Below are 27,968 nucleotides of genomic sequence, written 5' to 3'. Positions count from 1 at the left end.
CAGCTGTTAACCAGGGTCACCCTGCCTGTCTGGCAGATCTATGATCTTCCTGATAAGAGGCACCCGGTTCACACTGGGTTCACACTGCGTTCACTTAGCACCATCTGACGGGGTTGTCTTCTCTAGACTGCCCGGCAGAGGCAGCACTCCATTAAGTAAGTCTTACTTTTGTGTAACTTAATATTTTCTGGGGGAGTTTATTGGTTAGTCCCTTATAACGCCAGTTTGTTACCTCTGTTTCCTCCTTCCTCATTGTACAGGGTCTGATTTCTGGGGGAGAGCTGGGGAGATGACCCCTGGCATGCTGAGGAGATGATCCCTGGCATGCTGGGGAGATGACCCCTGGCATGCTGGGGAGATGGCTCCTGGCATGCTGGGGAGATGGCTCCTGGCATGCTGGGGAGATAACCCTGGCATGCTGGGGAGATGGACCCACTTTGCAGTGGTCTGACCCCACAAGTGTGGGTTCTATCTCTTCAGATTCTTTTGAAACAGACCAGGTCATAAGCACAGAATGTAGGGTAGGTCTGATCCTATGCTTTAGAGCAAGCGAGAGCATCCCGGAACCCCCCCCCCGCCTTGTCCATTTCCTCTGATCTTCTACATTGAAGCCTTCGTGAATGCCCGAGTGGACAGAGTGGGTGCTGTGGGGTTGGGGAGGGTGCCAGAGACACAAGATGAGCCCTGCTGTCAGTGTCAAAGGTGAGCTGGCACTGTGGGGAGACGGGGTGCACATTCTACAGAGCTGATGTTGGTAGAGGCAGGGTGGATGGGGCCTGTCTTTCCTTCCTTCAAGCTCTCAGCTGTAAGCTTCGGAGCAAACAGGGCTCATCCGAAAAGAGGCAGGATGGGAAGGAGATGAATCCACTTCCGTCCCTCCTTGCAGCAAATAGTATGTGTGTTATAAACAGGATTCTCTGCTTTTTCCAGTGCTGTCCACGTCATGCTTCAAGTCAATCTAGTGTCATTGTGAGCACTAATAGATAGAAAACACATCAGTTCATTAGAAGGTGGTGTGTGTGCTGGGCATGCGGCTCAGCGATAGAGCATCTGCGAAGCCCGTAGATCCTTCCTTAGCACTGAAAACAGCAGCGAAGTGAGCTAGTGAGCTGGTGTTGCTCATCATGTGTAACGTGACGGAATGTTAATAATCCAGTATTCGTGCCTTAGTCAGGCGGTGGTGGCACAAACCTTTAATACCAGCCTCAGTAGGCAGAGGCAAGTGGGTCTCTGTGAGTTTGAGGCCAGCCTGGTCTATAGAGGGAGTTCCAGGACAGCCAGGCTACACAGAGAAACCCTGTCTTGAACAACAACAACAACAAAATTAGTGCTTTATTCCAGAAGATGATTTACTAGCGAGGAACTCAGTCTCCATTACAGGGTATTGCAGGGGAGAGGTAGATCCTTCTTTGCCACACCACATGACTGCTTTGTTGGGCAGCTTGTGGATGAGGTAAGACAGTGATTCTGCTAAGCAAAAGCACCATTCTTATCACTGGGTTGCAGGGTGCTTTTTGGTCTAACCATTGGCATTCACTGTCTCAAGAATCCCTTCTTAGTTTGGGTCATGGTTCAGGTAGACTGGGGTCACCACCCTCGCACTGTGCATTCAAGCAGACAAAGCACCCATCTGAGTACCATTATCGATCGTGATGGACAGGGTGAGTCAGCAAGGCAATTTCCTCCCCTCCATTCATTCGGTGTGCTTTAGATGTCCTGCAATGATATGCCTGGTGTAATAAGCTGCCAACTGTGGGTGTTTGAGGGTCTTTAAAGAGAGAACATGCTGCCCCCATGAGCTGGAGGCTTTCGTAAGGAAGCGTGACACCAAGCCCAGGGCTTCACTGCTGGGACTGAGTAGACACTGGCTTCACAGGGGGCAAGGGATGCTGCGGAGGGGTTACTCTGTTAGGAGGTATCCGTGTTCTGCACAGAACAAACCTTCAAGTCGACTTTCTTCTAATCCATTGCAGATTTGGTTTAAACAGACACAGGACAGGGCTTTAGGCTCTGCCCTAGGTTCAAATCCTTCTCAGTCACTCACAAGCCATGTGATCCTAGGAAGGTCACTTAATCTTCATGAATATCCATTTTCCCATTCATGAAATTGGAATGATTAATGGTAGTGTTTGCTTTATAGACAGGCATGGCAAGAGGATTGCACATTTTAATTTGGAGGCTACCCTGGGCTACATAATAAGACTAAAAAAAAAAAAAGCAGGCAGGAAGGAAAATGAAGACTATTTTATATGCTCATTGTGTATAGAGTAGTTTACACATATACATGTGATGGTTAGTTTTATGTCAACTTAACACAATGGAGAGTCATCTGAGAAGAGGTAACCAGTTGGGAAAATGCCTCCATAAGACTGGCCTGTAGGCAAGCCGGTGGGCTATTTTCTTGGTCAATGGCTGTTGTGGGAGGGCCCAGCCCATTGTAGGTGGTACCAGACCTGGGAAGGTGGTCGTGCCTGGGTTCTATAAGAAAGCAGGCTGAGCAAGCTGGGAGGTGCAGGCCAGTAGGCAGCTCCCCTCCATGGCCTCTGTATCAGCTCCCGCCGCCAGGCTCCTCCCCTGACTTCCCCTCATTATGGACTACAACTGTAAGCTGAAATAAACTTTTTCCCTTTTTCCTCTCCAAGATGCTTTTGGTCTTGGTGTTGACCAAAGCAACAGAAATCTAGTTTAAGCCTCTCTCTCTCTCTCTCTCTCTCTCTCTCTCTCTCTCTCTCTCTCTCTCTCATGAAAGCAGCCTGTAGTTAAATGTCCAGTAAATGATCTCTGTGTATAAAAACCACTGTTGCTATGGGGTTCATTCTCATTTGTGGCTTCACATAGTGGATGCAAGCTCTGTGAGCCTCCAGTCCTCATGGGAAGGTGGAGGCAGTATGACCTGCCTCTCAGAACTGGCGCAAGGGTTAAGTGAAATGCTGTGCAGTCCGGCTTGCTGTAGATACTCCATAGATGCTTTCTTTTCCCTCCCCCCCCCACCTTTACCTGCCTCTTGGCTCTTGATTGAGATTCCTCCACTGATGTTGCATTCTAAGTGATTTTTAAAATTAAAAACGTATTATTGGGTGTGCATATAATGTGTGTGTGCACATTTTGGTTACACCCAGATAGTTGAGGTTGGCATTGTACAAGTTTTCCTCCAAATGCTCCCTTGGTCCTCCTCTATTAGATTGCCATCCATCAAGAACCAGGTCTGTCTGAGGTCTGGCGAGACAGCACAGCTGTGAAGACAGAATGCTCCTCTTGCACAGAAGCTGAATTCTGTTCTCAGCACCCATGCCCAGGGGCTCACACCCTCCTGTAACTCCATCTCCAGGGAATCCCACACCTATAGTCTCTGTGGGCATCTACACATATGTGCACATACCCGCGTGCACGTAATTTAAAAGATAAAAGGTAGGCCGTTAAAACCTTTCTTAAACAAGTCCCCATGCTGTGTGTGGATGGTTTGATGACTAATTACGTACACATGTGACACCGAGTTGGCCTATCGATCATTTGTTTTCCTTTTAACTTTTACCATCAATGGCTGCCTTAAAGTCAACCTTTCCTCAAAGGCTAAGGTATGACCCAGCCTTTGCATAGTAGGGCCACTTCCTGGTGGATGGGGAAGGCTGACCAGGGAGAGCTGGGAGAATCAGGCCTGTCATCAGGGGGCGCCAGAGACTCTCGCTGCCAAGGAGGGAGGAGCCCTGTAGAAGCGCAGGCGGATTTTCTCCAGGTGAATTCCAGGAGGCACCCGGGATCCTGAACCTAACCCAACACTTTTTTCCCTCCCCCCCCCCTCTCTCCACCGGCGCCGCCAGACTCGGATAGATGGTCGTCCACGCCTCCACCTCCAGCCGGTGGCCTTGCCTTTCTGGGGCTCAAGCTAACGCTCCCTTGCAAGGGATCTATCTGTCTTCATCACCCCGTTATTACTGCCCATTTCGATGCTGTTACCCATGCTCCAAGCTTCTCAAGGATAGTTGTCAGGCTTGAGTATTTAATGACATCCACGTCGGTGAAAGTCTGGAGACAGGATGAAGCGTGGACTCTCACTGTCAACTCCAGAATCCCGGGGGAGCTGGTCAGCAATGCCCATTCTCTGGCCCCATCTCGGTCCTCCATTGTCAGTCTCTTGGGAAGGGAGGGGGGTGTCCCTAGTGGGTGACTGTGAGATGGCTGGAAGTGGACATCCAGTGGCTCTGGAGGCGCAGCGCGGGAGTGTCGGAGATCTCCGGCTCCGGGTTCGTGGTCACGTGGGCTCTTCCGCTAACCTCCCACCCCCTCATCACGGTCTTTAAAAGGAAGACGCACTAACGCCGTTAGTTGTGGGTAATCTTGGCAGCTCCTCCAGCTGCTAATCTTTTTGAAACGGACTCCCAGGTCCCTGCCTCCTCCGAAGCTTCTAGAACCACCTCTTGAAACTTCCTGGGAGTAGAGGAGGCGAGGAGCCTGGCATCCTTGGCATCCGCTCTGGGTAGAGTCTGGCAGCCGCCGCAGGGCTGAGCGACAGCCAGTGGCTGCGAGTCCCGCGCGGGGGACCAAGGAGAGCACGTGTCTGCATTTAGAGAATGCAAAAAAAGAGAATGTTTACCTGCCAGGTAAGTGCCCTTGTGCTCGGAGGGTGGTTTCATTGACTTTGTGTGAATTCTCGTAACGGGAAGCCAGCAATATTTAGAACAAGAAAGGGGCAGGGGACGGTGGAGGATGCAACTGCCTTGAACACTACTGGAAACAGAAATTTTATTCACTTTTGGGTGGGTTGTGTGACTATAAATGTCTTTAGAAAAGAAAAGAAAAAACAAAAAGAAAGAAAATTCTCGTGGCTTTCCTCCATGGATTCCTGGCATGGATGAAATGATGACGCTTCTTGCTTGAGTATTGTGGACCAGGGAAGATGTGATCACCTATCTCAGGCAGGGGATCGTGGCTTGATAATGAGTCGACTGGTCATCCTTAGTCGTGTTAGAAATAGATTTATTCTTCCCGGATAGGCTGAGATAACGTTAACTCTGATCTCTCTGATTTGCCAGAGAGGAATCTATCTAACTGTTGCTTCTTCACGATTATCTGTGGTGACTGATTCATGGTAGAAGTAGAAAATTAGGTCAAGTGAATACTGTTTTTTGTGTGTGAGAAGCCAAACTTCGGATGTGAGTGGAGCTCTGTTCAGAAAGAAAGCTGGATGATTTTTCCTACATTTTAGAAGGCAGGTTGTGTTTCCTGGGGCCACACAGCACACCGGAGGAAGGAGTTTTGTTTTGTTCTATTTCAAGGGTTTTTGTGAGCATTCCACTTGAAATTTCATTTTTGCTATAATGATCTGACTCACGGTGATAGTTCCTCTCTCTCCGAGTAAATGTTATTTAAAAAGTGAAAGGGAAGATTAGAAAGTAGACAGTTGGGGACAATGAAAAGAGTGGGATGGATACTTCAATGCTCCTTCTTTCCCTGAGGGAACCTGGAGTGGTTCTCAACCTGTGGGTCACAGCCCCCACACCAAACCTCTCTCTCCAAAATTTACAATTACAGTTCATAACCATAGCAAAATTACAGCTACAAAGGAACAACGAAAATAAGTTCATGGTGGTGATGGGTGTGTGTGTGTGTGTGTGTGTGTGTGTGTGTGTGTGTGTTCCCCACAACATGAGGAACTGGGTTAAAGGGTCATGGCATGAGGAAGGTTGAGAACCACTGCTCTAATAGACATTCTATCTGAAGTAAAAGATCACTAAATGTTAAAGGAACTTTAGGGTTCCATTTTATGTTCAGTAGTTTTCTAGATGAATCTCAAATTCTTATTTCAGAATCAGTGTGAAAGTATCCCTTTAAGCTTTACTTAAGATATGTAAATGTTTGAAATGAACAAAAAGCACACATAGGACTATTTCAAGGTGGCTCTAGTCAGATTTGACATCTCTCAGAATGTATGTTTAATATAAAAAGGTAAAACTTAGTACTAAATTCAACCTATCAAATGGATAATTTGCCGTTAACAGACATATGTCCCTTGTGAAGACTAAAACTCTGTAATTCGACAGGCAATGTTTCAAAATCTATTTCATGATAAAATTGTAGTTGATGTTACAAGTCCTTGTATGGAACATATTAGCAAGTGATTACATAAAATTCTGAGGCGTAAACATCAATCATTTGCCGGCAAGTTTTTGTTGATTGTACGCAAAGCCCTTGAAAACTGAATACTTGGACATTAGATTTCATAACTCAGTGTTTAGGTGCATTGTAATAAACATTTGGAAAATTATGATTATTGCAGTATTGTTTACAGACAGTCAAATTTAAGCTTTTTAAAAAATACCATTCTAAGAATTAAGATAGAAAGGGTTTAGCTTTCTCTCATTTTGGAAGATGCACATATAGTTTTAAAGAGTTGCATGTAAGTCAATTATTAGTGGTCAGTTTTATGGTTGTTTTAGCATAAGTTTTCTTTGTTCCTAACATGAAATTGATTGAGGGCCTTAATTTGCTTTGGAAAAGATAAATGTGAAGGTAGTAACTGCTAAACAGAAGGACACATCAAGAATGCTTGATGCTTAAAAGGTATACCTAAAGGGATGTGGCTCTGTTGGTAGAGAGCTTGCTTAGCATGCACAAAGCCCTGGCCTCCACGGCTTTGGAGCATCACATGAAGCAGGATGTGGTTCTTGCCTATAATTCTAGAACTCAGAATATAGAAGCAGGAAAAGGAAGATCAGGGAGTTTAAGGACATCCTTGGCTACATAGCAGTTTTTAGGCCAGCCTGGGCTACATGAGATCTTGTCTTAGAGAAAAAAGGAGGAAGAAGAGAAATGTATTTCTATGTATTTTTCTTGTCCATGAAATTCTTTTTGGTGAGTGTGAACTGGAGTGTTTGGATAGGATGCTTGGTGCGTGGGTGGAATGGACAGGTGGAGGAGAATGAAGGTAACCTGTCAAAGTTATCCACATCTGCCGGCCCACAATATGGCACTCAGGGGAGGTGGCATTTTGTTTATACACACACACCGAAGACAGTCTCCTAACAACCCAGCTATCTGAACTGCTTGTGGTGCTGGGCTTCCATCAAACACAAGTTTAAAAAGTAAAGTTCAGAAGCAAGTCTTCATAATCAGAAATCAATTTATCTTAAATTGTCTGGGAATCCTTACCAACGTGAGAGGTGTGCCCAGGGGCATGTCAGTAGACTGGGGACATGTCAGTGGACTGGTCAGTGGACCCTCTTCGTCATATAATGATACCTCACAGAATGCTTTTCACTTCCTTTCTCCCTCAGAGTGCTGTGAAAAGGTGCATCCCACAATATTTTCTCATTTCTACTGAAAAGGATACAAAAGTTCAAGGAATTTCTGTGGTTTGTCTAAGAGCTGGTGTTGAGGAAGAGCTGAGCCTAGCACCCAGTATTCTGTTCTATCCACTGTGCCATACTACCCATGAATATAGGCTGGCTGGTGACTGACTTCTCTCCTTTTGCTAGATTTGCATGTCTGTCTACTCTTTGTGGAATGTGTTATTTCCAGGGCCAGGCTTTTTCTTCTCCATAAAAATCACTGTCAATATTGGGCTTTTAAAACGTTTCTTTTTTTTTTTTTTTTTTTTTTGGCTTGAGATTCAAATGTGTTTCCCAGGTCCTACGTTAGCATGCCATGCGTAGCCTCGAGTGTATGAAAGCTCCTCCGAGGTTGTCATTTATGAAGAAAAGCTCTGTTATCAGTGATCATTCTACTCATTATCCAAGATGCCCCTGACAAGTAGTTGTGTGGTGAATCTGGATGTATCAAAAGATATTCAGCCAAAGAGCAACCATAGTTCTAACCACCACCTATCCAGCAGTGGTTCTCAACAATACTGAGCATCCTGAGCCTTGGAAGAAAAACTGGGGAAGTGGATTGGTGATATGCTCACATATGAGATCTCTGCTTTCTAGGTGACATTGTTGTGGCAGCTGACTGAGGACCTGAATGATCTTGGCACATGCCCTTCCATGGCAGGGTCATTTGAGCTGCTGACCTGAGGGTGTGAAAGGGGATGATGGGATCAAGTCTCTGCTGTTTTTAAACTTTATGGGTACACATGTGCACATGTATGTGTGTGTCTATGTGTGTGCAAGCCAGAGGACAACCTCAGGTTGCTGCTCTTCTTCAGGCACTGTCCACCTTGAAAAAAATTTATATTTAAATTATTATGTAAATGTTGTACTATTTCTGTACCGGGATGTGTGTACGTGCATATGGGTGTGGTTCCCGTGGAGGCCTGAAGAAGATGTCAGATCCTCTGGACTGGAGTTGTAGGTGGTAGTGAGCCACTTGATGTGGGTGTTGGGAACTGAACTTGGGTCCTCTGAAGGAGGAGCAAGCACTCATAACTGCTGGACCATCTGTCCTGCCCAATTGTATTATTATTATTATTATTATTATTATTATTATTATTAATGCATGGTGTCTGTGAGAATGTGGGCATGTGCATGCCATGACTTTGCATGTGTCTGGAGCTGCAGGACAACTCTTTTGTCATTCTGCTGTGGGTTCTGGTGATCAAACTCAGTCTGCTTATGAAGCAAGTGATTTTGACCCACTGAGCCACCCCATTTGTCTCCACCTTGGTTTTTTTGGGGGGACAGAGTCTCTCATCGGCCTGGTATGAGAGCCTTTTACGTGGATTCTTGGGTTGACTTAGGGCCTTCATGCTTACAGATAGACACCGCACTGACTGTGTTATCTCCTCAACCCAGTTACTTTGTGTGTGTGTGTGTGTGTGTGTGTGTGTGTGTGTGTGTGTGTGTGTGTGTGGTTTTTCGAGACAGGGTTTCTCTGTAGCTTTGGAGCCTGTCCTGGAACTCGCTTTGTAGCCCAGGCTGGCCTTGAACTCACAGAGATCCACCTGCCTCTGCCTCCCAAGTGCTGGGATTACAGGCGTGCGCCACCACTGCCCGGCTCCCAGTTACTTCTTAAAAGGCCCGATGAAGGGGCTAGAAAGGAAACTCAGGAGTTAAAAGCACTTGCTGCTTCTTCAGAGGACCAGGGTTCAATTCCTAGCACACGGTGACTCACAACCATCTAGGCTCTGGTTCAGGAGATCTTCTGGTTCCTTTGGGTACACTCAGTGTACATCTCAGACATATACAGGCAAAACACAGAAAAATAAGAGTAAATGAATCTTAAATTAGAGGTCTGATGAGAAGAAAACACAGACAAGGTTCCTGATGGCCGCTTTGTGGAGTCTGCTGAACTTCGGATGCTGGTGTGCTAACTACATTCCTTTAGGGGATGAAGAGCTAAGACCCTGTAGATTCAGTAAGATCTTGTTTGGTCATAATGCTAAAGTCATATCAATTTATTTATTTTTTGCTTTTTTGAGACAGGGTTTCTCTGTGTAGTTTTTGTTCCTGTCCTGGAACTTACTTGGTAGCCCAGGCTGGCCTCGAACTCACAGAGTCTGCTTGGCTCTGCCTCCCAAGTGTTGGGATTAAATGAGTGAACCACTGCTGCCTGGCTAACTGCGTTTTTGTTAACAGTATCATCTTGAGGTCCTTTGTTCAAATTTGTCTGAGTTTTACTGTTCTCTTGGCTTGTAATTTCCTGAATTTAGTTACTTTCCACATGACAACTCAGAGTACTGTGCTTGTTCCTTTTGGAGGGTTGCATTCAGAAAGATTTGGTGGCATTTTTGTGTTTTTCTTTTTGTTGGTTGACTTTTGTTTTGGACAGGGTTACAGTACATAGCTCTAGATGGCCTGCAACTCAATGTGCAGAACAAGCTGGCCTCAAACTTGCAGCTGTGCAGCTGTAACGCTTACCTCTGCCACTCCAGTGCTAGGAATACAGGTGTGTGCCACCATGCCTGGATCAGTCAATGCCACTCTCTACAGAAAGGCCATAAAGGGCTGGGGATGTGGCTTCATTGGTAGAGTGTTTGTCTAGCACGCACAAAGCCCCAGGCTTGATCCACAGCACCACATATATTGGATACGGTTGTGGACATCTTTAATTGCAAACATGGGGAGGTAGAGGAGATCAAGGTCATTGCTAGTTACATAGCAAGTTCAGTACCAGCCTGGGTTACATGAAATACCCACTCAACAAACAGACAAACAACACAGGAAGGTCTGGAGAGATGACCCGATGACTAAAAGCTCAATCCTGAGGACCAAAGTTCTAACGCCAGCACTGGTGTAACGAGCTGGATACCCCATGTGTGCTTGCAATCTCAACTTCAAGACAGATGGAGACAGGAGACTGTAGTTAGAGTTTTCCTGCCTGGCCCACAGTCAGGACAAATCTCTCTCACCCGCCAGTCCCACAGTCACTCAGACCTAACCAAGTAAGCACACAGAAACTTACATTGTTTACAAACTGTATGGCCGTGGCAGGCTTCTTGTTATCTACTTCTTCTATCTTAAATTAACCCATTTCTGTTAGTCTATACTTTGCCACATGGCTTGTGGCTTACCAGTGTCTTTACATGTTGCTTCTCATGGCAGCGATAGGCGGTGTCTCTCCCCAGCCTTCTACTTCCCAGAATTCTCTTCTCTCTTGTCCTACCTTATACTTCCTGCCTGGTCACTGGCCAATCAGAACTTTATTTACACAGAGTGATATCCACAGCACTTCCCCTTTTCTTTTTTTTTTTTTTAAGGAAAGTTTTAACTCTTACATAGTACAATTACATATAACAAAACAATTATCAAGCAAGAATTACAGTTACAATATTAAAGAAGATATCCTATCTATCTTATATTTGTGAGTCTAAAGTTTTATATCTAACTTACCTTGTATCATAACTGAGGAAATTATAACTATCTAGTCTTCAACCACATTGAAGACCTCAGAAGGACATAATATTACCTGAGAACCGGGAGAAGGATATAAGCATTTTTCAGGAGTCTTGCAAGAGTAGACAGAGACAGCTGGCAGCCTGGACAGTCACCTAATGTTCCTTTGTAAAGTTGGGGCATTTGTCTTCAGCCCACAGAGCTAGAGTCTCTCGGTGGCTTCTCTCAGTGTCCTGTAGAATGTCTGGCAGTTTCCTCTGTGAAGCAGGAACCTGAAGGACCATTTTGTCAAGCAAAGTTTAGTGGTCACCTTTCTATGGGTCTTGCATGTCCAGTCGATCAAGCAGTCCAGGCAAGAACAGTTTCTTGTCCAAATGGCTATTTTTGCCAAAGTGAAGATAAACTCCATATGAAGTGTCTTCAGTGCCCATCCTCCTCTCTGAAGTAAATTGGTGCTGCCAGGAGCAGACATGTCTCACTGTCCAGAAAGTCTAAATTTTAAAAGTATTTTAAATGCCATATTCTGTAGGTCTTTGATGTATTTGAAGATTACCTATCTATCTAAAATATGTCTATGTATATCTAGAAGACTTAACTAACATGGCTACGAGTATGATTATCATAGATGACTAATTATTAATCTATTTTTAATTATCCATTTCAATTTAAAATGAGCTATACAAACATAATACCTTAAACACAATTAGAAATATACACACAGTATAACAAAATTAACTTTAAGTTTGTATCAATAGACTAAAGTCTATACCAATGTAAAACATTTTAAACAAGTTGTTGCTCTTTAGAAGTAAGTTCCTTAATCTACCCTTTCATCCTATTATATCTGTATCATATCCCCTTTTCTTCTTTAGAAAGATATCTCATTTATAATCAAACTGCTTTAAAGAAAAATAATGGTTTTTCTCTGTCCCACACCAGAGGGCTCTTCTGATTTGGGACACAAGAATCTCTTAACCTTTTCTTTTAGCAATATGTCTGGGTTTAGAGAAGGAGTGAGCCAATTCCATCTCCAAAGCCAGCTTGATAATTTTGGGAATGTGGGCGTAGTTTCTCTTACTACTTCCTGCTGGAGGGGGGCGCTGTATCTTATGGGGACATAAAGAAAATTTTAGGTTTATGGAGTAGTCCATTAGGGTAAACCTCTGAGCCAGTTGCCTTGAAACCATTCTGGATGTTGGATCATCTGGGCCATGGTGTCATTGGAGACCTTTCAGGTGGTCTTGGCTGATCAAACCTGATGTATCTTAATCTGGAACAAATCCACAGCCTCTGGTTTTCTGTGGAAACAAAAGCAGAGACTCTTTTCCAAAGCAACATATCCTTATATCCAAATTTTGAAGTCAAGGTGTCTTTAAAATTTACATATTTGTTTAACTCAACAGCTTCTATGATCAAATCTTTTTTTGTAGTTAAAAATCCCAAAGACAATATAAACCAGATTCTCTGTGTAATATCCATCTTTGTAAGATTGAAGCGCTGCTGTGGCTGCTGGCTCCGCCCACCTCAGATTCCCAACATGGCGGTGGTACAGTTTACTGCCAGCTCTGGGTCTGGAGCCATGTGTACCATCAACTATCAGAAGCAGTTCTATCAAAGCAGTGCATAGCCCAGAAACCTTTTTTTCTTTTTTTATACTAGCAAAGGCTAAATCCACCACGCAGCAGAGTAAAGTGCCGCTTGTAGACTCCTCATTCCCGCCACACTGCAGGTCAGACGCACACGCCAGGAACCCGCCATAGTAGCTCAAACCGGCAGGCTGCCGCTAACTTGAGAGAGACAACTAGGAAGCTGTTTTTAGCTCAGTCTTAGAATCTTTTTTCTCAGGTTTTAGGTGGAAACTCTTGCCAACACATTGGGCGCCATTTGTAGTTAGAGTTTTCCTGCCTGGCACACAGCCAGTCCCACAGTCGCTCAGACCCAACCAAGAAAGCACACAGAAACTTACATTGTTTACAAACTGTATGGCCGTGGCAGGCTTCTTGTTATCTACTTCTTCTATCTTAAATTAACCCATTTCTGTTAATCTATACTTTGCCACATGGCTTGTGGCTTACCAGTGTCTTTACATGTTGCTTCTCATGGCGGCGGTAGGCGGTGTCTCTCTCCAGCCTTCTACTTCCCAGAATTCTCTTCTCTCTTGTCCTGCCTATACTTCCTGCCTGGCCACTGGCCAATCAGAACTTTATTTACACAGAGTGATATCCACAGCAGGAGACTCTAGGGTTTGTGCTTACATCCTAGCAGAGAAAAACTTGAAACCTAGGTTTAGGGACAGAAGGAATAGGTGGGGATAGGACAGTGGAAGATACCCAAGAACCCCTCTGGCCTCCGTGGGTGTACACAGGTGCATGTACCTGCATGTACCTGCATGTACACGTATACACACACACACACACACACACACACACACACACACACATATATATATACATGTGCACACACAAATAAATACATAAATAAAAATCTTTTAAAAGGTAGCATATATACCAGAGTGGCCATACTCATTTTTGGACATAATTTTTATTTGTTAAACTAGATCTGCCATTTTGGCTCTTTATACTTTTTTTTTTTTTAATGTTCAAAAAATTTAAATTTTAATTATTACCTCCCAATTTTATGTATAAATACAATTGCTATGCATGTCAAGAACTTACATATTTTGCACTCAGTTGTTAGAAAGTGCACTGTTTAAAGTACTTTAAATGTGTTTTGACTAAAGATTTGGTAGCATCAGCCATGCTCAGATGATACAGCCAGTGTCCTGAAGTAAGAGAATGGAGCTGAAATACTGAAGATATTAAGAGCATTTGCTGTTCTTCCAAAGGACCTCATTATTATCCACCAGATTTCCCCTACCTTTGAATCTTTGGACTGCCTGTTCTGTTGGTATTAACAGTCTGGGTCAAATCAGAATATACAATTCCATGATACTCCCAACAGGGGAAGTTTAATACAAAGAAATACTAACTCTAAGAAGAGATAAGCCATGTGTCGTGGCCCACACCTTTAATCCCAGCACTTAGGAGGCAGAGGTAGGCAGAGTTCAAGGCCAGCTTGGTCTACAGAGCGAGTTCCAGGACAGCCAGGGTTGTTACACAGAGAAGCCCTGTCTTGAAAAACCAGAGAGAGAAGTATAAACTATGCAGTCTTTTGGCCCCATAGGGGGGAGGGGGAACACCCAAGTTGGAGAATATCCAACTCTGAAGGAGTTTAGGACACAAGGTGAGGTTTGGCCATTGGCACACAGTGATGTCTGCGCGTTTAGAGGGTGTAGGGTTGCTAATTACGCAATAGGTCCCCTCTCAATCAATGTAGTTTAGTGGTTGGTGGCCAGTAGCCAGGCCATGCACTCATAGTGAAGTCTAGGTTCCCTCAAGGGCAGAAGGCCTTTGGTAGAAGTTGTCAGGGTGACGAGTCTTGAGCAATGGACGACTGTGCAGTTCAATTTTTGGGTCATGGTCCAGAGAGGAGCCTAAGGAAAGGTCATTGCCAGGCAGGCTGCCAGGCTGCCAAGGGATTTCATTCTGGACCTTTGGCTGGGGCAAGCTCCACCCTGGAGTCTCACATTCATACTGCCTGCCCCTGCCAGGGCCTGAAGTCACTGCAAGCCTCTTTGTCTCTATATCGCCCTCTACTGAGCAAACCATGAAGCTCACTTTAGTCTTAGAGGAATTCTGGTTTTGTTTTGTTTTGTTTCGTTTTTTTTGTTTTGTATAAATTCTATATTGAAGTCTGCTTTTAAAGTTTAGAGGCAATAGACTGACAAAGTCATGCCACGGTCAGACTATTTATGTGATAAATTTCTCATTTTTGTTATTGTAGATTTATAGCATATTAAATATATTAAAACTATGATAGTCTCACTCACTGATGTTCCCGTTCAGTCTTATTTTTCAGTAACAGCTTACAGTTGATCTGATATAGTTCTAGGGGAAAATACTTTAATGTATTCCTGCGTCTTTAAATTCAAATATAATTTTGTGATAAATTATTATGGTTAAAATTTCTTATGGTTGAGGTCTGGAGAGATGGCTCAGCAGTTAGGAGCACTGGCTTCTTCTCCAGATGACCTTGTTTGGTTCAGATTCCAAGCATGCACATGATGTTTCAGAGCCTTCTGCAACTGTAGTCCAGGGGATTCCTGGCACCTCTGTAGGCACCCGGCACACATGCAGTGCACAGCTGACAAAACATCCATGCATATACAATAAAGTAACAATATTTTAAAAAATTCTTGTATCTGACATCAGCAACAATAAAGTAGTAAAGAAGTGAATGAGAAGAGAGTGTGGCTTGCTTGGCAGAGTGCTTGACTAGCATGTGTAGGATCCTGGGTTTGATCCCTGTACTTCACAAACTCAGCATGCTGGTGAATACATACAGGTCCAGCACTTGGAAGGGAGATGGAGACAGGGGGGCCAGAAATTCAAGATCATCTTTGATTATATAAGTAGTTTGAGGACAGTATGGGATACCTAAGAACCTGTCTTAAAAAACGGTCAATAAAGTAGAAAATGAGAGCTCTATACCTTCCATTTCCACCACTTTGTAGGTAATATTTTCATATATATCTTCCAGGATATACTTGTAGTCCTGTACTAATATGTGTGTGTGTGCATGGTTAAGATAATATGAATACTTGACTTTTTAAAACAATTTCTGTGTGTGTGTTAGAAAGACACACACACACACACACACACACACACACACACACAGACAGGTGGAAATAGACAGAGAGTAGACATATGGGTGCTATGGTGTGTGTCTGCCTCCCCAGGACAACTCTCAGGAAATCTCACTTCCCACCATGGGTTCTGGGGTTGAACTCCTATCATAAGGCTGGAGCAGCAAATGCTTTTACCCATTGAACCATCTTGCCCTATTTTTTTTCTTTTTTGAGCTATAGTATCATATATCCCATGTTGATCTTGAACTCCTGGCAAGAGGATGGCCTTGAACTTCTGGTCCTTCTACCTTCACCTCCCAAATACTGGGTTTACAAAGGTCTTCCACAATCCCTGGTTTATGCAGTGGGGATCAAAGCCCAGGCCTCCTGTGTGTGAGGCAAGGATCTATCAACTACGCTATATTCCCCCGACCCCCATTTTCTTTCTTTCTTTCTTTTCTTTTCTTGAGACTGTGTCTCACTCTGTAGTCTAAACAGGCCTGGAACTAGAAATCCTCCTGCCTCATCCTCCTTGAGTGCCAGGGGCCCTAGCTAAAATGAATACTTATCAATTACCCTTGTAGCTGGAGCTAACTGAGCCTGGTTTGCCTTCCTTTGCAGGCATCACACCTGCCATGAGTCTTTGAGAACATAATGTCCATCTGTACGTCTTCTCACAAGGATTTTTCTCAGCTGCTACCTGCTCAAGACATGGATATCAAAAACTCACCATCAAGCCTTAATTCCCCTGCTTCCTACAACTGCAGCCAGCCCGTCCTACCGCTGGAGCACGGTCCCATCTATATCCCTTCCTCCTATGTAGACAGCCGCCATGAGTACTCAGCTATGACATTCTATAGTCCTGCTGTGATGAATTACAGTGTCCCCAGCAGTGCCAATAACCTGGAAGGTGGGCCTGGTCGACAGACCACAAGCCCAAATGTGTTGTGGTCAACTTCCGGACACCTCTCTCCTTTGGCCACTCACTGCCAGTCCTCAATTCTGTATGCAGAACCTCAGAAGACTCCTTGGTATGAAGCAAGATCACTAGAACACACCTTACCTGTGAACAGGTAAAGTCCTGTCTTATTCCAAGTCATGGATGGTGCCTTGATCCTCATTTTACGGTTTAGTAGGAAGAGAGACGTGTGTTAGCCAAGGCCTTCATTTTGTCTCTTAGGATATCTGAGACATATTGCTCTGTCCTAGTCTGATATTCTAGTCCTTATTAAAACGTTGTGCTTATGGTTGGATATTGTGGAAAAAGTTCACTGTAAGAGATGTTATCTTTATGCAACAAACACCAAACTTACATCAGTTTGGTTCTGATGAAGGGGTTGCGTTTTAAATGTTTGTTTGTTTCTTACAGTCAGATTAGAGTCTTAGTATAAAATGATGGGTTACTTACTGTTGATGACAAATTGTTTCCAGGATGAAAGTAACCATGGTAACACTACAACTTCCATGAAGTGGCTGTGCAAAGCCAGGAAAGATAATGGGAATAAGCTTTAGTGATGAGCTGAGGCCGTGCTTTGTAAGGATCAATGCGGAACTGACTGTAGGATCCTATCGAAAAATTCTGACATTAAAACAAATTGAACTGCAAATGCACGGCCAAATGACAGATTATTTCAGTCTAATTTATAAGATTTTCAGCGTTAACAATGGCTGTGGCGGGAGAGGATGGTGTATGACTAAGTGGTAGGAAGAAGTGGATTTCTGGAAGAAGAGTACCACGTTCAGGCACCCTGACTAGTAAATGCATTGCTTGCAGGGTGTGGTCCCAGCTTTCAGGAGGCAGAGCCAGGTGGATCTCTGAGTTTGGGGCCAACCTGGTCTCCATAGTGAGTTCCAGGACAGCCAGGGCTGCATAGAGAGATCTTGTCTCAAAAAAACAAAACAAATAAACAAAAAAAGCATTACTTTCACATATTGTCATAAAACTTAGAGGAAATAGGGGCTGGAGTGCTCATCCCAGTGCCAGGAGGTGTGTTTAATATTCATGAGGCTCTGGGTCCACCCCCAGCACCCCAAAACCCAGTACCTCGGAGACCCAAACCAAACCAAAACAACCTTTGAGGAAATATTACACAATAATTAAATTTTTCTTCTTAGTCTTTTTTATTTATTGGTAAGAAACAAATATGAAAACTGTGAGTCACATCTTAAGATGAATGCTTTTCACTTACATCTATGTTAAAGACGACATTTTTTTTAACCTCTTAAATTCTCATCCAAGCCCTGCTAATCTTTAGACAAACTTCCCATTGGGAAAGTTTCCCATCATTTCTAAGTGAGTCCTACTTGTACTATCGCCCTTCCCAGAAGAAACATGTCCTGGCAACATCAGCAGCTAGGGGGCGTCTGCCCCTGCCGCTCTTCTGACGAGCCTTTTCTCTTTAGATCTTCCCAGCGCAGCCCTGAGCAGCCTCCTTCAGCCTTCCGAGGACCTGGGCACACCACCTAGGCACTGGGATGTCAGTCATCCCAGCATGCCCCTTTGTGATCTGAATGCGGGGGTTTCCTGGAACGTGTTTATCCCTAACCCTGGAGGGCAAAGAGATTACATTTGGCAAAGTTCATGCTACTCCGCCCCCTACCCTCCGCCCCACGAAAGCCCTTGCTCTCTCTTTTGTGGCCCTTTACAATGCCAGTTTTCTCCCCTCCCCCAGAGAGACACTGAAAAGGAAACTTAGCGGGAGCAGTTACGCCAGCCCTGTTACTAGTCCAACTTCAAAGAGGGATGCTCACTTCTGCGCAGTCTGCAGCGATTACGCATCTGGGTATCACTATGGCGTCTGGTCGTGCGAAGGATGTAAGGCCTTTTTTAAAAGAAGCATTCAAGGTACGAGACTGTGATACACCTCTTCTTTAGTTTTCACGCTTCGGCTTGCAAGCGATTTCGCAGAGGTGACCTGATCTAAGTGTCACCGTTGGCCTGGCTGGTACACTTCATAAACTTGAGCAGCTCAGATGAACGTGTGGGTTTGGGAGTGGGCTGAATGGGTCCTTGGATTGCATGTTTCTACCCTAGAACCTCAAGAATATAGGGGTCAGTTCGCTCCTACATTACTTAACTGGGGAGGAGATGCTTGGAAAAGGAGGGAGGAACAACCTTGTAAAGATACTGCTTGAAAAAAAAAAATCTGTGCTCATCAGGAGCTCTGAAGGGTGTCTGTCTGTCTGTCTGCCCTTGTTTTTTCTTAGGTTTAATATAGGACATGTTTATGTCATGGTGGTGGGCTGCTCCTGAGGGAAGGAGAATAAATATAATTTGTGGAAATGGTCAGGAATCAGGAATTAACTGTAGTGGACTTTGAGACATGTGTTGTCCTTGAACTTGTGAAACTGCCTTTGTAACCCCCTAGTTTTTAGTCTGGTATCAGACTATCTCCTTGACCTTCGCCAGAGTCTTTGCTGGAGTTATTTACTTGGTGTGCACTTGTTCATGATGTGTTTTCTGTCAAAACATTTTTTTTTAAATTGTGTGTGTGTTGGGGGGGGGGTGTCGCTGGAAGATTTCTCCGGTCCTGCCCTGCCCCCTCAGTTCTGCGGCCCGCTTATAAAATAATTACACAGAGGCTTAATATTAATTATAACTGTTTGGCCGTTAGCTCAGGCTTATTACTGACTAGCTCTTACACTTAAACTCAGCCCATTTCTGTTACATGTGGAGATAAAGGACAGTGTGCTGGAGTCGGTGGTTCTGACCTTCCACTGGGTGGGTCTTGGGGCTTGAACTCAGGTCATCATGCTTGGCAGCAAGTGCCTTTACCCCCACAGCCTGTGTTGTTTTTTGTTCATTTGTTTTAATAATCCGGAAGCTGCGTAAACCAGGCTTCAAGTCTGGTCAGCCTGATTGTCTTTCCTGCTTCTCCCACATCAGCCACCTCTCCTTCCCTTACCAGCCCTGAGTTATTGAAGTCTCTTACTTTCAAAGGTGTTTATTTTTTATGTATATGGAAGGGTCCCTAGGTGTGGAGGAGTACATGTGCATGTGTGTGTGTGGAGGAGGATATGGACATGTGTGTGTCATGTGTGTGTCATGTGTGTGTAGTGGTGTGTGTGTGTGTAGGGGCATATATGCATGTATGTGTTCATGTGTGTGAAGGCCACAGATAGACATGATGTATTTTATTCTACTGTTCTCAACCTTTATTTTTAAAATATTATTTTATTTTATATGTATGAAGGTTTAGCCTGCACATATGTCTGTGTACCATGTATGTGCCTGGTGTCCAGGGAGGCCAAAAGACAGCATCGGAATCCTTGAAAACTGGAGTTCTCGACGGTTGTGAGCTGCCATGTGGGGTGCTGGGAATTGAGCCTGAGTCCTCTGGAAGAGCAGCCATTGCCCTTAACCACGGAACAACCTCCTCAGCACTCATTATTGAACAGCGTCTTTTCACTGAACCTGGAGCTCGTGGATTAGGCTGGACGGGTTGGCCAGGCGAGCTCTCGGGATCCTGTTTCTGACTGCTGACCCTGTGATTGCAGGCATGGAACACCTAGGTGCTGGGACCTCGAACCCGGGTCCTTATGCCTGTCCCGCCAGTACTTGACTCACTGAGGCGTCTCCCTCACCCCGGTCACGTTCTTGTTGGCTTCTTTCTGTCCTGTCACTCTGTCCTCTCCCCTCGGGCTGCCTCTCAGGCGATCCGTTGTGGAGTTCTTTTTCTGTCCACTCTACAGTGCCCAGGTCTCAGCGAACTGTAACAACGTGGGGGTTGTGAGTGTAAGTGTGACCATTCAACTTGTCCACTGACGGTTCTAGATTGGTAGGACGTTCTACCACGAGCAGAGAAACTGGCAACACCAGAAGGCTGAGGATTGGTATGGGGTAAAGAGCCACCTCTCTTTGTGTCCCTGAAGTGTACCCCATAGAGATGGCCACCTGTTTGTCCTGGCTCCTTTATTACTTCTGTGACTTGACTACCCCCCTGGCTCCTCTTCTGTGCAGTGGACGTATTCGTGGTAAAATATGTTCACTAAGTATTTTTATTGTGATCACTGCAGCAATACAAAGTCAGGTCTCATTCCTGCTATGTGACCCAAGCAATTCAGATTTTCTGAAATCCAGATTTGAAAGGTTTTTGTTTGTTTGCTTGTTTTTAGATGGGTTGGCAATGTAGTTCAGGCTAGCCTGGAACTCTGCATAGACCCAAACTAACAAAATTCATTCACTGGGGCAGGAAAGGTGGCCCAGTGATTAAGAGCATGGCTGCTCTTCCGGAGGACCTAGGTTCAATTCCTAATACCACATCTGCAACTACAGTCCCAGAAGATCCAATGTCCTCTTCTGGTCTCCACGGGCACTGAACACCTGCAGTGCACAGACATACATGTAGGCAAAGCACCCATATACATAAAAACCTTTAAAAAGTATTCATTGTTATATGTGTGTGCATGTGTGTATGATGTGTGCATGTGTGTGGGGGTATGAATGTAGTGGTGTGAGTGCACAGGTCAGAGGTGAACTCATGGCTCCGGGTTTACATGGCAATAACTGTTTACCAGCTGAGTCATCTTGCTGGCCCCACCTCTTTTTTTTTTTTTTTTTTTTTTTTTTTTGAGACAGGGTCTCTCTGTAGCTTTTGGAGCCTGTCCTGGAACTCTGTAGCCCAGGCTGGCCTCGAACTCACAGAGATCCACTTGCCTCTGCCTCCCGAGTGCTGGGATTACAGGCGTGCACCGCCGCTGCCACCACCACCACCCACCTCACTTTTTGAGACAAGGTCCATCACTGAAATTAGAACTCACTAATTTGGTTAGAATATCTGTCCATCGAGCTCCAGGGACCTTCCCATTTCTGCCTCCCTAGATGGGGTTTTAGAGCACAGCATCCCGTTTCACTTTTCACAGAGGTCCCGGGGACCCAAACTCGGCTTTTGTGGCCAGATCTTTGCTGACTGAGTTGCCCCCTAGGTCGTTGGGTCCTGAATCTTGCTGAGGCTCCAGAATTGCTTCTTAAGGAACTTTTGACCTATTACAAGTAGCCGTAGCCTTTAGAAAGAAGCTACTCTCTTTTGCTGTGTGGGAAATACATGGCAGCTTGGAATGTCTGTGGACCTTGAGGATATAGCTGCCGATTGTCTGTGGACCTTGAGGATATAGCTGCCGATTGTTGACCATAAAATTTCCCTCTTGTTTTCCTTTTCTGTTGCATCAGCCAGGATGCCATATTCTAAAAATGCAAAAAGGAAAGTCAGTGCCCAAACAATTGTTTAATGGCCAAACAATCCTTTCACTGGACTCTTCATACTTCTGGCATAAGGAGTTTGCAGTAATTGAAAATTGCTGCTCAGTTTCTTAAAACGGCCTCAGGTAGGCCAGGATGTTACACCAGTAACTTCAGACGTTGATTGCATTTAAGTTGGACTTTTATTTTTACTTTTGAGTCAAGGTCCCATGTAGCCCAGGCTGACCTTGAACCCATGATTTAGCCAAGATTGAACCCAGCGCTTCTTCATGCAAGCTCTCTACCAACTATGCTATGCCCCCAACTCACAGTGTGTTTTTCGACACTTAACAGTCTTTCATTTTCAGTTTGTTTGGTAAGCTGCTTGCCCATGTCTTAGAGCACTGGAGGCTGTGTGGTGCTGGGCATCTGCTCAGGACTGGCCTTGCCAACCTCTTCACATGATGCACTACCAGACACCAAATACTGCTGTCTCTCTCCTGGGCTGTGGAGCACAGAGAAGGGATCACGGGAGGGAGGCTGCTTGTCACTTCCGGTCCAAATTAAGGCACAGCTTTTTTGTTTATTTGGTTTTTGTTTTTTGAGATGGGGTTTCTCTGTGTATCCTTGGCTGTCCTGGAACTCACTCTGTAGAGCAGGATGACCTCGAACTCACAGAGATCCGCCTGTCTCTGCCTCCCAAGTGCTGGGACTAAAGGTGTGAGCCACCACCACCAAGTGGCCTAGCTTATTTTTAAAAGCTTTCTTTAATTCTATTAGTGAGCTGTGAATTAGGTTGTGCGACACAGAGGAAGACGAAGGAATGGATTGTGTTTTGTTCACTGTGTGTGTGTGTATGTATGTGTGTGTGTGTATGTATGTGTGTGTGTGTATGTGTGTGTGTATATATGTGTATGTATGTGTGTGTATATGTGTGTGTGTGTGTGTGTGTGTGTGTGTGTGTGTGTGTGTACATTCCCATCTGGAAGTCAGAGGTTACATTGGTTACTTTCTCAATTGCTCTCCACCTTATTTTTGGAGTCAAGGTTTCTTACTGAACCAGTTGCCACCCAGAGAGCTACAAAGGTCCCTCCTAAACCCTGTGCTGGTGTTATAGATATGTTCCTGGCTTTGACCTTGGTTCTGGGGATCAAACTTGGGTCTCTTATGCTGTGTGACTAAGCCATCTTAAGCTTGTCCTTATGCCAACTGACCAAGCCATGTCCCCAGCCCTGGGTTCTTGTCCCCATCCTTTGGTTGGCAAGCCTTCCTCTGTTGTTGAAGTCCTCAAAGCCTCCCTCACAGCCGTTAACACTCAGCCTTATAGATGAATTGCTTTGTCTTTACTGTTGAAGATATTATCATTTCTTTTTATTATTTCAAATCACGTTATGATTTATATTTGTTTATGAAACATTGAGGAAATGTTCCTTTCAATGTAGTCTTAGAACAAACGGGTAAAAGGGCAGATTGTCACGTTAATACTTAAAGATCTTCTTGCCCATTCCTTTTCCCTTTTTGGTCATCGTCTCTTGTAGCCCAGCTGGCCTCAAACTTGTGGCTGGCCTTAAACTCCTGAGTCTCCTGCTTTTATCTCACAAGTACCTGGATTACATATATGAGCAACCATAACTGGCTTCGTGCTTAAAATTCTTGATAGTTTTTTTTTTTTCTGACTATTTCTCAGAAAGTCTCAAAAATGATTTTTTCTATTAGCGAAATGTGAATGAATTTTGCTGTTCTGGTTTGAGGCAGGGTCTCTTGTAGCCCAGGGTGACATTGAACTCATGGCCTTGAACTTGAACTCTGATCCTCCAGTCACTACTTCTCAAGAGCTGTGATTACAGGAGTGTTCTATCGTGTCCAGATTTGTGCAGGACTGAGAATGGAACCCAGGGCCTTGTATGGGAGGCAGGGACTCTGAAAAATGAGCCACATCTCCAGTCCCTGAGAGTTCTGTTTTTTTCACCAAACTCTTGATAGCATTGAGAGTATTCTGTTGGCTCTGATTTTTTATTTTTAAGATAGAGCCTTGCAGAGTTGTTTAACTTGACCTTGAACTCACTCTGTAGCTGGCTTTAAGCCCTTCCAGTCTCTATCTCCCAAGCTGACTTTACATTTGGTGTGCAGAAATATCTAATCATTAAATGGTCAAATCTTACCAACTTTGATAGTCTTAAATATAGTTTTTAAATTTTAGGTCTTTTGACATTGGGAAATTATATAAACTTGTACTTAATTTGTAATGCTTGACTTTTATTATATGCTATTATTTAAAAATTGAAAAAGAAACCTTTTGGCATATTGAATAAGAATCGAATGTATTGATCTCTAAGATACATTTTTTCATATTTTTTGTTGATTTAAACCTTTCATGTTTTTTTTTTCTCACTGATTTAAAATATGGGAGCTGGGCTGCAGATATGGGTCAGCTACAAGGAGAGTTCCAGGCTAGCCTGAGCTACAGCACAGCCTGATTTCAAGACGGAAAAACAGTATGGGACTTTAGTTTGAAATATAACTTACTTATAGTAAAATCCCCCTAGTTAAATCACCCATGTCTCTAAGTTTTGAAAACATGTTATGTAACCAGCACTGTTGATTCAATGTCATCCGCTGAAAGTCCCCTCCCATTTCACACTAGTTCCGCAGGCTCGTGGAACAGCTGGTCTGTTTTCTGCCCTTACGGTTTTGTCTTCTCTAGCCAGTCATATGTGAGAATCATCAAGTATTCACCTGGGCTGTGGCTGTAGCTCAGTTGGTAGAGTGTTTGTCTAGCATGCTTGAAGCCCTGGGTTCGATCCCAATTCTAGGGAGTTGGAGTTAGGAAAAAAATCAGAAGTCCGAGCGTATGCTCAGCTGCATTGCAAGATCAAGGCCAACCTGGGCTATGTGAGACTCTTTTTTTTTAAAGTATATAATCCTTTGCTTCTTTCTCTTACTGTAATGCTGTGCTGTTGAAAGTATCCTATCCTGATGTAGAGACACACTTCAGTTTGCTTAGCCTTTCATTTGGGTGCTTTTGAGTTTTATGTGATTTTGGATTAAAAACCACTCTGTATATCTATCTTTTTGTGGCAATTTAGAATAATTTTATTAAATGACTTCTCATTCTTAAAAAAATTTGGGAAAGAAGAGATTTGTTATTGTTATTATATGAACTCTCTTGGAAGAAATACTTCTATCTTTTTTTTTTTTTTTTTTTTTTTTTTGGTTAGGGCCTCACTGTGTAGCTAGCCCTGGCTGTCCTTGAACTCAGTAGGTAGCCAGGCTGTTCAGACACTTAGAGATTTGCCTGCGTCTGCCTGAAGAAAACTTTCATTGTTATTAATTTGTTTACTTAGTGTGTGTGTGTGTGTGTGTGTGTGTGTGTGTGTGCATGTGTTTGTGTGTTTCTGTGTGTGTGTGTGTACATACATGTATAGCATGGCAAGCTTGTGGAAATCAGCGGAGAGCAGGCAGCGCCTGCCTGCTCTCTTTCCACCATATGGATCTAGGGCTCACTGAGCCATCTTGCCAAACCTGTTTTTTGTTTGAAAAAAAAATTATTATGCATGCTTAAAGACATGTGTTTGTGTATTTGTGTGTGTGTGTGTGTGTGTGTGTGTGTGTGAGTGAGAGAGAGAGAGAGAGAGAGAGAGAGAGAGAGAGAGAGAGAAAGTTCTTATGGAGCTTAGAGGTCAGCTCTAGTCCTTGATGCAGCACCCGAGGCTTATACATCAAGTACTTATACCCACAGCAATCCCCAGACCCAGGGGGAATCTTTGTAATAGTTTTCATATCTGGAAACATTTTATTTATGGCTTCTTTATTTGTTTTGTTTTGACTCTTGCTTTATGGTAGCCTAAGCTATCTTGAAACTTGTTATGTAGCCCAGGCTGGCTTTAAACTCACAGTCAGTGGTGGTGCACACCTTTAATCCCAGCACTCGGAGGCAGAGGCAGGCAGATCTCTGTAAGTTCGAGGCCAGCCTGGTCTACAAAGTGAGTTCCAGGACAGCCAGGGCTCCTTAGAGAGACCTTATTTCAACAAACGAACAAAACTTAGCTCATAGTCTTCCTGCTTCAGCCTCCCCAGGACCAGAATCACACATGTTCCTCATGGCTTGGCTTTATTTGTACATCTTAGAAAATTTCGCTCATTTTTTCAAATATTTCTGGCTTCTGAACGTGTGCTCACGGTGTGCTCACAGTGTGCTCACGGTGCACCTCTGTCCTCCTCCTTCCTCTTTCTCTGAGTTCACACTCAGATCTCACTGTTCCTGTGCTGTCTCCTTTTATGACAAAGCTGGGTGACCTGTTATTTACATCAACTCAATAATGTCACAAAGAATAAGATAATCTTTTTGTATTCCATACTATAAAAAGTCACTTTTTTTCCTGTGAAGTTTTATATCTTAAGTCAAAGAACCAGCTACATATTTTGCATTGAATTTAGTCCTGACCTATCCCTCCTTTACGTAGCATGTGCTCTGACAGTTGTATTTGTTGTTGGTTTGTTTTGGAGACAGGTCAGGCTGGCCTCAAACTTGCTGTTAGCATGACCTTGAACTCTTGATCTTCCTGCCTCCGCCTCCCCAATTCTAAGGTGTACAGGCATGCACCATTATGTCCGGTGCTGGTAATTGCATGGGACCCAAAACCAACCAACCAACCAATGGACCAAATTTACTCTTGGACCCTATTTTTTAACACAATGATGGTTGGTTCAACCTGAGGAGGGGTCTTCTGTTTTTCTTGCATAAAATTTTCTAGGCTGTTTTTACTAAGCATGTTCATACCTTTATAACCTTCTGATCCATATATATATATATATATATGAAAGGATCACAACTGTCTGTAACTCCATTCCCAGGATATCTGATACCCTCTTCTGGCCTCTATGGGTACCAGCACACAAGTAGTGTACATATATACATGTAGGTATTCACACAAACACATAAAATCTTATATCTATATCTTTTTTTTTTCAATACAGATCTCACTATGCAGCCCTGGTTGGCCTGGAATTTGCTCTTTAGACCACAAAGCTGGCTTTGTGGCTTTGAACTCACAGAGATCCACCTGCTTCTGGAGTGCTGGGGTTCCAAGTGTGGAGATCCACCTGATTCTGGAGTGCTGGGGTTCAAAGTGTGCACCACCGTGCCTGGCTTATAGATAATTTTTTTAAAAATAAGAGTCCATCCCATAGACTAGAGAGAAATTTGGAATCACAGATGCATTCTCCCCGGCCTGGAAGAAAGCAGACATCACTGTGTACTGGGTGATGAACTGCACTTGCCTGCAGGAGCCGAGGGCAGTGTACAGTCAATAGACAGCAAGAAATGGGACCTGAGGCCTACAATAAGGTGCTGTGTGTATCAGTAACTCAAATGAATGAAGAAGACCTTGAGCTGAAGTAGCTGAGTGGAGAGTAAGCTATATTCTTTAAGAAAGCCAACGGGACCATTTAGTTGTTATATTTCAGAGAGAGAGTCTTACTGCTATGTAGCCCAGGCTAGCCTTGAAATCCCTCCACTCCCAAGTACTGCAATTACAGATGTGCTCTACCATCTGTTTTTGCTTTTAATGAATCTCATGCTTAAAATATGCATGTGTGATGTAAAAAATATTTCACCTGGGAAAATGTTGCCAACAGACTTCATCACTCAGAATACCTTAACATGTATTTTCTATGTAGCCACTGTCACACAACTGTCCAATGGGTGTCAGCTGTGACCCTCAGACTTGGAGGTTTTCTAATGCCCTCCCTAGCGCCAGGCTCAAGGTCAGGAACTGGCTGTGTGTTCAGGTATCATGTCTCTAGTCTGTCCTTCAGAGCTTGCATTATTTCCATTGTCAGGAAACTTTGGGAGACTGAAGCCACCATCTTGCATAACATTCCTCGCTCTGGCTTTGTTTGACCTTCCATGGTAGACTCTGTTGGCATTAATAGCAGGGATAGGCCAGAGAGGCTGACGTGTTCATTAGCTCCTTTCAAGTGGTGCGTGGCTTCAATTTGTTCTGTTACTAGGGGCCTCATTTTGATTATTTGATTAAGGTACTGGCTGCTAGGCATCCATTCTGTAAAATTACTCCTTTTCTCCCCTTTGTAAGGAATGTTTTTGTTGGGAAACATTTGAGCCCAAGTAAATAATCGTATTCTCCATTAAGTCAATGAACTCATTTGTATCAGTATGACTTAGGGGTTCTTATATTCTGTATTGGGTTGCTATCATTATTTTCTGAGGCTCACATGATCTCAGATCTGGCCAGTAGGAGTCCTTAAGCTGACTCCTGTCTTTTCAATATGTTCCCGTAATTCTTTGGGCATTGCATTCCTTCCTAGCACAAAATGT

General features: G+C 44.0%; 1 protein-coding gene across 3 annotated transcripts in view; it reads left to right on the top strand.

Moving 5' to 3' along the window:
• Positions 1-4,294: 4,294 nt before the first annotated feature.
• Positions 4,295-27,968, top strand: part of Esr2 (estrogen receptor 2) — a 56,529-nt gene continuing 32,855 nt past the window's right edge. For all 3 annotated transcript variants that reach the window (XM_036206615.1, XM_036206614.1, XM_036206613.1), the window contains exons 1-3: positions 4,295-4,598; positions 16,075-16,526; positions 18,126-18,298. In XM_036206615.1, the coding sequence (XP_036062508.1) occupies positions 16,108-16,526; positions 18,126-18,298 (592 nt within the window). In that variant the 5' untranslated portion in view covers positions 4,295-4,598; positions 16,075-16,107. The remainder of the gene's footprint in view (positions 4,599-16,074; positions 16,527-18,125; positions 18,299-27,968) is intronic.

Source organism: Onychomys torridus, chromosome 14, assembly GCF_903995425.1.
Source record: "Onychomys torridus chromosome 14, mOncTor1.1, whole genome shotgun sequence".
Classification (NCBI taxonomy): Eukaryota; Metazoa; Chordata; class Mammalia; order Rodentia; family Cricetidae; genus Onychomys; species Onychomys torridus.
The sequence above is the reverse complement of the archived record's forward strand: the minus strand, read 5'-3'. Positions and strand labels throughout refer to the sequence as shown.